This window comes from Rousettus aegyptiacus, unplaced genomic scaffold (genome assembly GCF_014176215.1).
Source record: "Rousettus aegyptiacus isolate mRouAeg1 unplaced genomic scaffold, mRouAeg1.p scaffold_m13_p_11, whole genome shotgun sequence".
In the NCBI taxonomy this organism is placed as follows: Eukaryota; Metazoa; Chordata; class Mammalia; order Chiroptera; family Pteropodidae; genus Rousettus; species Rousettus aegyptiacus.
This window is the reverse complement of record NW_023416286.1, coordinates 56,781,680-56,796,389: the sequence shown is the minus strand read 5'-3', so window position 1 is coordinate 56,796,389 and position 14,710 is coordinate 56,781,680. Positions and strand designations below refer to the sequence as shown.

The 14,710-nt window shown below is 34.6% G+C and overlaps 1 protein-coding gene across 5 annotated transcripts in view; it reads left to right on the top strand.

Annotated features, from left to right (window-relative positions):
• The window catches only part of PCCA (propionyl-CoA carboxylase subunit alpha), a 321,747-nt gene that overhangs the window by 181,588 nt on the left and 125,449 nt on the right, over nucleotides 1-14,710 (top strand). For all 5 annotated transcript variants that reach the window (XM_016123140.2, XM_016123141.2, XM_016123139.2 and 2 more), the window contains one exon: nucleotides 3,770-3,878. In XM_016123140.2, the coding sequence (XP_015978626.2) occupies nucleotides 3,770-3,878 (109 nt within the window). The remainder of the gene's footprint in view (nucleotides 1-3,769; nucleotides 3,879-14,710) is intronic.

The window sequence follows — 14,710 nt, the reverse complement described above, 5'->3', positions numbered from 1 at the left end:
GGAATAAATGGAAGAAGTATTTCAAAATAGCAAAAAGATAAAGAGAATAGTCATGTGTGAGATAAGAGATGTGGAAGGAAGATCAAAGAGACTTTACATGTACATAATAGAAGTTTCATGAAAAGAAAAGACAAAGGTAAATTTTAATTAAAAAATTAAAAATTATTTCTCAGATATAATGGCATACAATATTATGTTGGATTCACTGAGTTTCAGGCAGGTTTAATAATACCACTAGGCATATCAAGAACAAATAAAACTTGTTAAAACTTCTATAAAGAAAAAAATACAAGTTATATGCAAAGAATGTGTAGAATGAGATCATCTTAAGACTCTATAAACTGGAAATTAGAAAGTCTTAAATATCTCTTTCATAGGAAAGAACTCAGCCCAAGAATATTATATCCAACTAAGTTATCCTTCATTTGTTGATGTGAATGAAAAGAGATACTTTTAAATAAAGATTAAGAAACATCACTACATACCCTTTCTGAGGAAATTACTGAAGAAAGTACTTTAACCAATTGGAAGTAAAGATTATAGCTTAAATATACACATTTCCACCTCCCCCCAACACTAGATTGAATTTTATAAAGACACAAGCCCATAAAGAGAGGAGATAGAATGTTGGAAAATGAAAAGCCAGAAAATGATTTTCAAAAAAAATTTAAGATAACATTTATTAGACTTAGAGTTTACATCCGGAGAAGTAGAATGAAAAGGAAAAAAATTCCCATCTCTAGATTATCTCTGTTACTTGTATGTTTTTTATAAAAATGTTCGTACATCAGTATGGTTCTTAACCTCTCTGCTCTCTAGTCACTTTCCCCAAAGGTAACCACAGTATCAGTTTCATATGTATCTTCGCAGAACATAATTTAATGCATATAACAGCATGTATGTGTGTCCTTTATTCATATCAGCACTTACAGTGTAAGATGATTCTTAATTGACTTAGCAACCTTAGAAAGTTGAATCTTAAGCTGACAATGTGAAAAACTGAGAAATAGCTCATTATCACGATGGAACCCCTAAGAAGTCTCAGTAATTATTAGTTTGGGGTACCTTGGGGAATCCTGAAAGGTAGGACTACTAGTCTTAAATCTCCTTATTCCCTCCTTCACTCTCAGAGCAGGGTGGCTTTCTGTCCTCTGTAGAGAGTAAAATATACTCTCTGTACCGGGAGACACCAGACACAGTTGGACAGAAGATTGAGTGAACATAGACATACTGAATGTGGTAACTCTACCTTCCCCCGCAGCCCTCGCTCCCCACTTGAATGGAAGTCACAAAGAAATAGTCCGACTCAGTATGAGAACTGTGTAATGATTTAGAAATTCTTGAAAGAGTTCGTCAGTGTCCTATTATTGGAAGAGTTGTATAGATCCTAGATAACATCTGTTAAACTGCACTGTAAAGGAGACATCCACACTCCATAGAGGATGAAGTAGATGGTCTTTGCAGCACTTCTCTGTTGAAATTATTTGAGTCTTAAATTGTACAAAATAATTAAATTGTAGAAGTAAACAAGTCTTCAGCACTCTCATATCAGACAAATTTATTGAGAAACAGTCTTTGGTAATATTCGAGAATCAGTTCCAGTCAGTGAAAAAGGATGAAAAGTGATTTGTATCAATTTGCATATGAGATGTGATGAATGATGGTGGATTTTATTTGGGAATCTCCTTTCTCAGTATTGTCTGAATCAGTACAGCTAACAACTTTTTAGACAAGATGAAACACTGATTCAGCATCTTGCAGTTTATGAGTTTCCTGTAATGTATTGCCGTTTTCTCAGCTGATATATGATGTGCAAATGTTTCTAGAGAAGTGACTATTTGACTATGCACCACTATGAAATATATTCTACATCATGATCTTGCACACACACATGAAGAATACTGAGTGGTTTATATTGCACAGTTTGATAAACATGAGTCTAAAACAGTTCTATTCAGAGTGAGATCTGTGGATCTGCAGCATCAGCGTCATGCTGGAGCTTGTCAGAAATGCATTCTTGTTCCTAGACTTAACCACCAGTTAGCATCTGCAGGTGCAGCACAGGAATCTGTGATTCTGATGCACAGCAAAGTTAAAGAAGCGCTTGTCTTCTTTATACTCCAAAGAGGTTTTGTGGGTATATTATTAATATTTTCCATATTATAAATTAAAACTTAGGAACTTGAAAAATATTTATTGATTCATTTTCAAAGTAATAGTAATTTGTTATATGTTGACACAAGAGCAATGATGTCATCACCTGTCATATATCTCTTGGATCAGGGAACCTCCTGAAAAAATGAGAGAAAAAAGCAAATCAGTATTGTTATAAAAATAGTTTTGATCTTGCAGGCTATAAAAGGGCTCTTGGGGACTCCCAGTAGTCCCCAGGTCATACTTTGAGAACTGTTCTCGTAGACTATGTTTTGAGAATACTGAGACCAAATTTCTTTAATCCTCCTGGAGGGTAATTAATTATGGAATCGAGATGTTTTCATTACTGCTTAAGTGTTGGGAGAAATCAGGAATGTTTCAAAACCTATGAGTATGGTTTATCAGACCCTCGAGGGGCCTGTGACTAAATTCTCAGAACCAGCCGATCAATCCCACATTGGTGTTACAATTTATGGAGCTGCTAGGGTTGTCTTAAATAGGGATGGATTTTCGTGGCTTTCCCTTCCCTTCAGTTTCATGAAACCCTGCACCTTTCAGTTTCATGAAGAAGAACGTGCTGCAAATCTGGGAAGTATTTATATCCTAATTATAAATATTTTCAATTATTTCTATTATGAGTGATTTTTTTTTAGACATAATGTTCTAATTTATTTCTTTCAAATAAATTTAACTACTCGATTTTTTTTCTTTTGTGACTTGTACAAATAGTATCTTATTGCTGATAGCCCAGCATTCAAACTGGCTGTGCTATATACCATTTAATACTTCATTATCTGTGTATAGCACTGCGGTAAAAAAAAAAAAATAGTGTTAGAAATTGTGCTGAGATTAACCAGCTCTCAAGGGGATTAACATGCAACCCTGGGGTATCAAATGAGATCGGGTGCGTTCAGGGTGGTATGACCGTAGACAACCCTGTTGTATCACATCTTGCCTTGATTCACACTCTTCTTGAGGAATTACGCAAATAAAACAGATTCCTAAACACTCAGCTGGACTGGGATCTCTTCCTAGGCCTTGTTAGGCTAGACCACTGCCCCCAAGTAAAGCTATATTTTGGTAGGAATTAAAGAGGGATAGAGAGATTGATTGGTTGGCTGGTTGATTGGGATTCAAACCCTGACTGCACGCAAGAGTATCACACCTTTATTATTTTTTAATCCTTCATACTACAAAATGTGGCCTAGCCAGTGTCCTTGACCACAACACTTGTTTTCTACTTGTCCTTTATTCTCTCTCCTTAGAAGTAAAACTGGGGCTGGGGAGTGATGAGAAGCAGATGTGAGGAGCGTTGGTTTTACTAGAGATCTCTGTATGGGTTCTTATTTGTAATCATCGTCTGTGAATGTTTTATATATATATATATATTTTTTTTCCAAATTAGACTATAAACTTCCAGCAAGCAGGGGTTTTTGTCTTATTTAAACAGTGTTGTTCCCTCCTGTTCTCCCTGCAGTCTCCAGTGCCTGATATACTAGTTTCATAATTGATATTTAATAAAATACTTGTTTGAATTGCCTAATAATTCTAAAAGATAGAAGCATAGATGTTAACATTTCTACATGTGACTGATTGGCTAATTAATTTTCCTCAGGACACAGGTTAACAGAGAATGAGAGAAACCACTTATTGGCAATAGCATCCTCATTATTTGTGGCATCCCAGTTGAGAGCACAACGTTTTCAAGAACATGGAAATTCAAGGTATGTTATATCATTTAAAACAGAATAAATAAGCCAAAAAATACATTATTATATAGTAAATAGCAAATGAAAGCATTTCTGGAACCTATGAGTGTTTGGAAAATTATAATAAAGTCACAGCGCTTAAAAATGATATTGCTTTTATTTTCAATTGAAGCTTATAAAATTCTGAAACTAAGAAAGAATGTTGGTGCCTTTAATTTGGATATTATTAGAGGTATGGGGATATTCTGAAACCTTATAAGAAATCTGTTCAAGTAATTTGTATTTATTATTTCCATCATTACTTTATTAATATTGAAAAAAGTTTCAAGAGTATTAAAGTACTAAAATTTAGGAATGAATTTTAGCAGTTAAAAAATGTGTGTGTATATATACATTTGTATGTATATATACATATACATATATGTATATATATGTATCTCAGTGAAACTCATTTGATATAAGTAAGATTTAAGATGGAATTAAAACCATGTTGAGTTAGTTATTTGTGAGCCCTAAGTGTACCTTTTAGGTTCCCAGTAACCTAAGGGGAAGGGAAAACATGTTTTATCCAAGGACAAATAAAAGAAAATCATTGTGATATTAATGCTTCTTAGTGACAAGATTATTTATTATGAATGTCTATGTACTTGATAGAGTAATCCTCCTTTAGCAGATGTAATTCATTACTTGCTACAGTGATACTGTTGATAAAATTATGTTATTTCAACTTGTTTTTTTTTTCCTTTTGCTTTCCCACAAGAGGAGTAATAAAGATAAAAAAGAAAAAAAGATGGCAGGTGACCAAGCAGCTCCGAAGAGCACAGATCAGAAAGTCACATTACCCCTGATGAATTAGAAGAAAGACCAAATTGAGTTTAGGCTATATTTTAATGGCTAATGTGGTTTTACTCAGAAAGTCTTGGAGTAACTGGTACTCTTCATTTGTTCTCATTCTCAAGAGGAAGTACAGGGAGCTTAATCAACTTTTTTTTTTTTTTTTAAGTGACAATTCAATAGATATCTATCTAGGGAAAGATTAGAGAACATAGAATGTCAGTAAATACTGAATGACTGAGGGGAAGGGGAAAATGGTCAATAGAGACATGAATCTGATTCTCCCCACCCCCCACCACCCAGTTGTGCTCTCCAGTGTGGTAACCACTAGCTGTATGTGCCTATTTGAATTAAAATGTAATTAAAAACTTAGTTTCTCAGGCACATTTCAGTGTCAATATCAGTGTAGTCACTAGCCGCATTTCTATTCCCAGTGTTCCATAGCTACTACTGTACTACGGTTAGTGGCTATTGTTTTGGGCATCAGAAAGAACTTTTCCATCATTGCAGTTCTATTTCCATCAAGCTCTGTTGGACCGTGTTGTTTGGGAGGGATGTGTGTATAGGAAAGATTCTAGGTTTTGCTTTAATAGCAGAACCATACCTCATATTATTTTTTATTTTTTTGGTAAATACAGTATTCATATCTTGAGTCCTTGACCTTCAGATGTTATTTGGACCTTGCTTTTTTTAGAAGTCCTGGGTGTAGCTAATGGTGAACTGTTTTCACCTTTGAGAAATGTATTCAAATTCTTTTTAGAGGGTGCTGACTTCATTGGTAAAAATCTGCAGGTTTAAAAGGAAAAGAATAAAAATTACCTATAATTCCACAAACTCTTTAATAACCACTTTTAACATTTTGACATGTTTCCTTCCAGATACTGGGTTTAGGATTCTTGGTTGACAGTTCCTTTTTTCTTTTAGCACTTTGAATATAACAGTCTATTGCCTCTGGCCTCCAGAGTATCTTATGAGATATTTACTGATAATCTTATCAAGAATCCCTTGTATATGATGACTCACTTCTCTCTTGCTGCTTTCAAGATTCTTTCTTTGACTTTGTCTTTTGAAAGTCTGATGTGTCTTGGTGTGGGTCTCTGGGTTCTCATACTTGGAGTTCATTGAACTTCTTGGTTGTTCATGTTCATATCTATCATCAAATTTGGGGAGTTTTAGCCATTATTTCTTTGAATATTTTCTCTGGCTCTTTCTCCCTCTTTTTTCTGGAATTCTCACAATGCTTGTGTCCATCGGCTTAATGGTCCCACAGGTCCCTTAGGCTCTGTTTACTTCAATCTTTTTTTTTTCTCTTCTTTAGGCTTGATCATTTCTATTGTCCCGTCTTCAGGTTGGCTGATTGTTTCTTCTGCTTGCTCAGTTCTGCCTTTGAAATCCCTGTAGTGAGTATTTCATTTCAATTACTGTATGTTTCACCTTCAGAATTTTTTTCATTTATTTTTAGGTTTTCTATCTTTTTATTGCTATTTTCCTTTTATTTACACATTGTTTTCTTGACTTTCTCTGTCTTCCTTTAGTTCTTTGAGCAGTTGTTTTAAAGTCTTTATCTTGTGTATCATTTGGTCTTTTTCAGAGAAGTATTCTGTTGATTTTGAATAGATCATACTTTCTCATTTCTTTGCACAACTTGTGATTTTTTGTTGTTGTTGTTTAACACTGGACATTTAAATCCAATAATATGGTAGCTCTGGAAATAGGATTTTTCTCCTTCCTCAGGTTTTACTATTTGTTTGTTCGTTGTTATTACTTTTTTAGTTTATTTATTTGATTGTTGTAGGATGTCTCTGTGCCAAGTATCAGCCTGAGGTGTAAACATTAAGTTTTCTCAGGTCTTTTCTGAACCTTTCCCTGGATGTGTAGCCACTTTCTAATTTTCTTCGTGTATGCAGTTGTTTTTAAACGTCTTAGTATTTAATGTCTGGCTCCTGAAAGGGGAAAAAACAAGAGAGGAAGGAGGCAGGAAGGGGGCACTGGCCCTTTAAATCTTTTGACAGTCTCTTCAACCAGATGGAGAAGAGCTTGCAACAGTGCAGACGGCACAGTAACAATGGCTACCTATCTCTTTGTCTTCACCTCTGTGATCAGAAGCAGCAATTAGAGCACAGATATCCTGTATTTGAAGGACAGGGTCCTTTTTGCCTACTCTAGCTTTCACAGCTGTGTGTAAGCTTCAAGAATAAGTGTACAGCTATCTACCATATACCTGGGGGTGGGGTAATGGGTAGCTGCTACAGTGCTCAGAGCTGAAATTGGCTGTATTTTGCCATCCAAGTCTTCCCCTGAGAGTTGCAAGCCTTCAGCTGGATTCCAGAATTCCAAAATAGTTATGAGACAGATTCCATCAGTACAGTTGTTGTCTAGGTGAGGAGACATATTCCTATTGCTTTCTACTCTGCCATCATTCTAGAATCTTTTTCTTCTTATATTACTGTTGAACTCATTACCCTTTAGACTAAGTTCCAAAAAAATATATGAATGAAGTATTTAGGCCAGAAGTTTAGTTATGTAAATAATTGTGTACATATTACCTATATAGCAAATAATTATTTATTTTTGGTGAGTTTATTTTCTACTGAACTTATTTATTTAGAATGCCAGTTTGTTGCAGAGTTGCTGCCATCCGTAACAGAGACCTATAACATATAGCAAAATATATTGGTCTTTTTGATAAAGCATAATCTCGTTTAGGCAAAGTGAACCTAAGTTGTTTTTGCTTGTTTGCTGTAGAGGTACTTGGTACCATAGCTGATGTAAGGTGGTTGAATATTCACATTTTTACTTCAGAGTCATGTTTTCATCATTGGCTTGAGAATGGAGTCTAAGAATCAGTCTCCAGGTTTGGCTGTGTATTTCTCTGTCATGGGTGTACTCATGTAATGTTTATGCTTCCAAATTCAGTAGCCTGCAGCCCTTCCTTTGTATTGCTTGTTTTGGCTGCTGATTTTATTTTCCCAGTTTCTCTATGGGTTTTACTCTTTCATCATTTATGACTTGGAAAAAGACATTAATAATATGTACCCATTGTATTTGGTTAGTAAAAAGATAGCGGTGCATTTTAGAAAAAAAGAAAAGTTAATGTCATAAACAATAGCAATTTTTTCTGAGGATGACTCCAAATTTGATGAGCATGAATAAGTTTTTACATAAATACATGCTGACTTACCATGGAGTTATTTTTCTTTATAATTATTCTTAAATGCTTTTATTAACAGGCATGAAATATTGAAAGTTGTGGTAAACAATCATTTCATGTTATTTGAAGCTAAAATTATTTTATTGTGCTTTGTTATAATCATTTCTCTGACAATAATTGGAGAAAAAAATAAAGAAAAAATAGTAAAGAAAACAATTTAGTTCCTTTTGGTAATCTTTTATTTAGTTTTGCTCAAAAAGCCAGTTTTCTTAGGACAAAATGCTGCTCACAAGTCAGGATTCACCTTTCGGAGCTAGGCCCTCTCCTTGCTTTGCTCTGACTCAAGTCCACTTCTGCCATCACAAGCTTCTCAGAGAGCTAGTAAGACTGTCATTCTGCCTTCTGTAAATTTCTCTGCTTTCTCCTTTCCCCATTGGTATGTCTGCATCTGTTGTCTTCTTTTGGTAGGTTTTATAACCATGCAGATTGTCCTACAGCCTTTCTTATGCTTTATTGCACAAACTTTCCCAGTTCCATGATTTAATCTTTCTGTTAAGCTATCTGACTAATTTATCATTGTATAATTATTCTTTCTGGAGAGAGCCAGGGCAACTTTCCTGCTGGTAGAATGGCTGGTGACCAAATCTCTTCCCTGGCTGAGGGCTGTTTTGCATCCCCCTATTACTTTGCATGTTGGATATGGCAGGGGTTGTGGCTCAGACTAAGCCCTGGCCTCCCTTTTAGATGTCAGTCCTCCGGGCTAAACCTTGCCAAGGTGAATATGGGCAGTGTTTCTGTTTTCTTATATTATATCTATTTTAAAGTGTTTGAAAGTAAACGTTGATTCTACGGGATTTATAAAAGCTTTTTTTATATATATTGCAGATATACAGTAAATTATTACATTTTGTTGACCTCTTTTTGCTTGTTTCTACCATTCTCCAGAGGTTATGTTCAAAATCCTAAACACTTAAATCAACATTTAACTCTTTAATCCATTTGGAATTCATTTATGTGTATGTTATGAAATGAGTTTCTTTTTTTGTGATTTGATGATTTATTTATAAAATATTTGAACCTACTCCCCCTAAAAGTAATATCTCTTTATATTTCCAAGGATGGCAAGACAGAAATATATGTGAGTGTCTTAGTCATTTTGGACCATATAACAAATGACCATAGTCAGGGTGGGTTAAGTAATGAACATTTATTTCTCACAACTCTGGATGCTGGAAGTCCGAGATCAAGGAGCCAGCATGGTTGGGTTCCGGTGAGGGCTGTCTTCTAAGTTGCAGGAAGGTTGCTTGTTGTATCAGCACATGGTGAAAGAGGACAGGCTAACTCCCTGGCCTCTTATAAGGGTACTGATCTCATTCATGAGCGCTCCACTAATTATCCTCAAAAGCCTCCTTTTCCAAATGCCATAACATTGGGCATTGTGTTTCAACATATGAATTTTGGTGGGGGGGGGACACAAACATTCAGTTAATAACAGTGCACGTGCTCTCTCTCTCCCTCTCACCACCCCCTCTCTCCCTTCACTCTCTTTCTGCTGCCTTTCCTTCCCCCCATTCTCTCTTCTTTTTCTCTCTCTCACTGTGTGATTTGCACGCACGCACACACACCACATGCATGCGTACAAGTAGGTGTGCATATGGTTTAGTAGAAAAGACTAAAATTTAGAATTAGAAGTCTAGATTGTAGTCAAACTACACCATTTATTAGAAATGTGACCTTATGGCATATTATTTTATCTTAAGCTTATCTGTTTGGAATAAGATGTATTCTGTCCTATTTCATACAATTTTGTGAGAATAATTGATCCTGTGTAATTATGTTTTAATACCCAAATTCTTGCACCTAATTTTTTATAAATAAAAAAATGACTTCTATATTGTCATGTAAAACCAAGTAAGTACTTTATAGACAAGCATAAAACTATCAAGAAAAGAAATGGCATTTTTTATTTGTTGATATTAAGTAGCTATAAATACAAGAAGGTAGAATTTGGGGTCTAATTATCTTTTGTGAAGTAAATAATGAGATGTCTCATATTTTAATCTAGCAAATGAGGCACCATTGGAGTTGTTTTTAATGTTATGTAGTCAGACCATTTTTTTCTTTGTGGTTTCTTATTTTGCCTTTATTCTTAAAAAGACCTAAGATTATACTATATTTACTTATATTCTGTTTCCATTCTTTTATAGTTAATAGATTGGAATTTTGTATTTCAAATTTACTTTGCAGGGTGATGTGAAGTTGAGATCTAATTTTACTTTTTTATATAGTTAGCCAGTAGACTCAATCCTATTTATTGACTTGACTATCCTTTCTTTCTGGATTATTAAATATCATGTTCATCCTATGCAAAATTCTAAATATATTATGGTCTATTTCTGGTATTCTCTCTTTATCTTACTGTTTTGTTATTCTACCCTTATGTTATTAATTTTTTTCTGAAAATTTATTGATCATTTTTCTGACTGAGCATTTTGATATTGGAATTGCCTTAAAGTTATAGTAAATTTGGATCGAACGACATTAAACGTGGAAACTTTTCAAAAAATATATGACTATTTATTGAAGTCTCTTTGTTTCTGTCATTTCTTTTATAACAATTCTTTTTTCTAACTTAAAAAATCCATCATAATAACTTTTTATTTCCTTTTAAGAGGGGCAATCATATAACCTCCTGAAACATTTGGGATGCTTTTGTGTACAGGTAACAGAAACCCTGATTCAAACTGACACAGTGCTGACCTCAAATTTAACATGAGGTTTAGAGGACAGGAAAGACAAAGTTCAGTATGTTCATCTGCTGGTGCCACTTCTCTACAGTTCTCTCAGCCTTTCTTCCTTCTGTGGATGGCCTTCTTCATAAGGCTGTGATAATAGGATAGCTGCAGAGTTTCAGGAGTCAAATCTAGATAAGGTTCAGAGGATGTGTCTGTCTCTAAGAAGTGATGCAACCTTTCTCAGGTGTTACCTAGCCAGCTACTTCTCAGTTCTCATTGACAAGAAGTAAATCTCTCGCCCATTCCTAAACCAATCACTGGAAAGGGAATTGGCTTATCATGATTGTCTTGAACTAATTTTCTAGTGCGAAACATGTAATGAATGAGTAATCAAAAAGAGTGACCACTACATCTTTTAATAGTAATCCATGTCTTCCTTTCTATGACTTATAATATTTTTCTCGTCTTATTTTACTGGCTAGAACTTCCAGTAGTTTCATGTTCAAGAGCAGAGGCTTTTGTGCCAGATACTTGGATTTCTTCCTGGTTCTGCCAATCCTTAGCTAATCTTAGGATAAATTGGACTTCATCTCTCTTGGACTCAGTTTCCTCATTTGTAATGCGGAGATAATAGTAGTTCTTAAAGAGTTTTCGTCATCGTCAAAAGATATATACAATACTTGATGCCCATTATGTTTCAACTGTTCCTAATTTTTTAAAAATCTCTAATGACAAAGATGCTATTTCAAGGGTAGTGGCAATGACATATACTTAATTTATTCCTGACTAGCTGGAATGCCTTGAGTGTTTCAGTATCAACATATGTGTTAGCTGTTGGTTTGAAACAGTTTTTCTTAAGCTAAGGATGTTTTCTTCCATTCCTTATTGATCATTATAAGAGTTGAGGTAGAAAATTTGGAGAATTTATCAGGGAAGAAATGATTTAAACAATCCTACCCTCATAAGCTTACCTTTACTTGGAGGGTAGATAGACAAAAGAGATCAATAAAATATGTAGTATATCAAATGATAAATATTTTGGTGAAAAACAAAACAGGAAAGGGATATAGAGCATCCTGGAGATGGATGGTAGGGTAGTTGGCAGTTTTAAATTGGATCATAGGAAAGTAGATGGCAAGAAGGATTAGCAGGATGATAGGATGGATTCACATTCCTGGAGAGGCAGGGAGTTATGTGAATATCTGGTGGAAGAACCTTTCAGTCAGAGGAGATAGCAAATACAAATCACCTGAGGTCAAAGTATGCCTGACCTGTCTGAGAAACAGCAAGTGAACCAATGCAACTCGAGAGGAGCAAGCAAGCTATAGAGTAGGGAGGTGGAGTTGTGTTAGGTTGTCATAAGGATTTAGGCTTTCATTGTGAGTGAAATGGAGCCATTGCTGGGTCTTGCGCAAAGAGCTTGATGTGACATATGTATTGACAAGATCATAGTGTCTGCCATGTTGTAAATGACTATAGGAGGGTGAGAGTGGAACCTGGGAGACCAGTTAGGAACAAAGGCCCTGACTATTCTACATTAACAAGTCAGGAAGATGAGGCAGATCCAGCAAAGGAGACTGAGAAGGAACAACAGACACGATTGGTAGAAAAGTACACAAGATTGGAGTTCAGGGAGCCAAGTGAGGAAATTGTACCAAGGAGGCAGGAGTGTTCAACTGAAGTGTATTAAATATGATGAATGACTATTAACCATTGATATTAACAGCACGGAGGTCCTAGGAAACCTTGACAAGAGCAGTTTTCAAGAATCTCAAATGGAAAGTGATGGTTAAATTGGATATGTTATATTAGTGGACCTTGGCAGTGTAGAATGTGATTGTGCATGCCGTATCTCTTAAACACTGTAGATGGTACCCAGAATTCTGTTATTTTATCACATTCCCTATGTTGTCATTTGCGCTAGAAAAATGAAATCAGTTTTGGGTTTTTCTGTTCCTTTACTTGGCACTGAAATTTCAGGGTGTTTGGTGTGGTGTAGTGGAACCAGCACTGAATGAAAGGTTGGGAGTCAGGAATTTGATCCTAGTGCAGCTACCAAGTATCAAGATGGTGCAAGCCTTTGTGCAAATGTTTCAATCTCTGACTCTAGTTTCCTCCTCTGAGAAATGGCACTGTTATATTGGATGATTCCTATTTGAATTGCATGAGGCAGATGCTTTTACTTTCTGGTTTCTACTTTAACCTTCTAGTTTCTCTCTTGATATTTGATCAGAGGTTAAAAACTTAGAAAAAGAAACACCTTCACTATGGGCTATGATTATGCTGATGAAAATATTTCATCCTGAAAGCTTTTTGAAAATGAAGCGTTCATTTTTGTGGAGGGTTACTTTGGGTGTACAGAGTCAGTGTTTAACCAGCACTTTGGGCTCATACTTTGCAGAACATATTGAGTATCTCAACTGGCTTTACAGACCCCTTCATCAGTTTAACTCTTTTAGTTACAGTAGCATAATGGGAAATTATGTGCACTTGAATTGCTGTTTTTGTGCCTACATTTGTATTGCATTTTCATTCCTCATCTGGCTTCCTGATAAAATGGAGAATTATTTTTTTTTTACTGATTTTTTTACCTGATTGATGCAATTATATGGTTTTCTTGCAATTAAAATAGTGTCCTTTTCGGTTTTAGATTTATAATTCATTTAGCCATTATTGAGTTTTCAGGCAGAAGATAAAAGTTTAAAGTTTTGAAATAAAAAAATAAAAAAAGTTTTGAAATATGATCTTAAAATTGAAAGGTAATTGGGAAAAGAAACATAAACAAAAAGTAGCCATGAGAAAATAATTCCCAAGTGAAACCAGGTATTTTTACACAGTTATATATTGGCTCTTTTATTTAAATGTCTCTGAATTTAAAAGAACACATCAAATTATTAACACATTTATACCATCTATGACAATAAAACACAACTTTCATATTATACTTTTTTTCATATTGGTTCTCAGATTAGCCACCTCATTATAACAGTGAAGTTGACATTCTGATAAGTAATAAAAAATAGTACTTTGGGTGTATATTCACAAATGTACATAGTTATACTATGCTTTTGAAATATCTACTTTTATTTGAGCAAATAAAACCCCTAAAGTAGCAAGAAGATAGAAAACACTAATAATTTTTCTTTAAGCTTGCCTTACTTTTTTGCTATCTTTGTTTTGATAGTTTCATTTATTTAATTAGACTGTCTTGGATGATTTAGAAATCTGTGTGAGATGAAGCACAAAATATTAAGTGGATAAGATGTCATATTTATACATTTTTTACTAAATATTACATTTTAAAATGTTTTTCCTTTCTTTAATTCTACTATAAGAGCTGAGTGGAAGATAAAATAGCCTCATTATTGTAGGAGAATTTCTCTGTTCCCTGCAATGACTCCAAAAGCTCTTGCACACTTCATCAGTATTATTGTAATTCTTTGGCTGCAGGATATTTGGCAGCTGTTGCACCCCACTGGCAAATCCTATTCATACTTCTTTCCCATTCAACATTGCCATTGGAGAATTGATTTCTCTCTCCTCTACTCTAACCTTTCCCAATTCATTTTGGATTGTTCAATGTGAAACATTTTAATTTCATATCATACAGCTATTCAGCTCACAATCCCTTTTTTAACCTGTCACCAGGGTAACAGCATAGCATGCTTTCTTTAGGCAATCAAGTTTTTATTTCACATGCTTAATGTTGCATTAAATGTTTGCATTTTGTTTAACCCCCTTAAATACTTTGAACTCTGGATATATTTTACAGGATAATGAAATCCTTGATTTTTGAGTCAAATCTAAATCAACTCTACATTCATAATAAAATGTCAAATGATTAATTTACATAATTCAGGGATTGCTATTAAAAATACAAATTAGCTAATCTGTATAAGGGCATTTTCTGTAAGCAATGGAGGGATATTTGTATATTTGTATACATAGTCATTTTCCAAAACGGGATTTAAGGGTGCCTTAGAGAGATTTGTCAGTGAGATAAGTAAACATTAAAAGAGTAATGGAATTGGTGCCAATGGACAAATATATCTTTTGAAGACATTACTTGATTTTTCAGTATAAAGCTTTTTTTCTATTTGCGTAAGTGTATGTGTTTATACCATAAT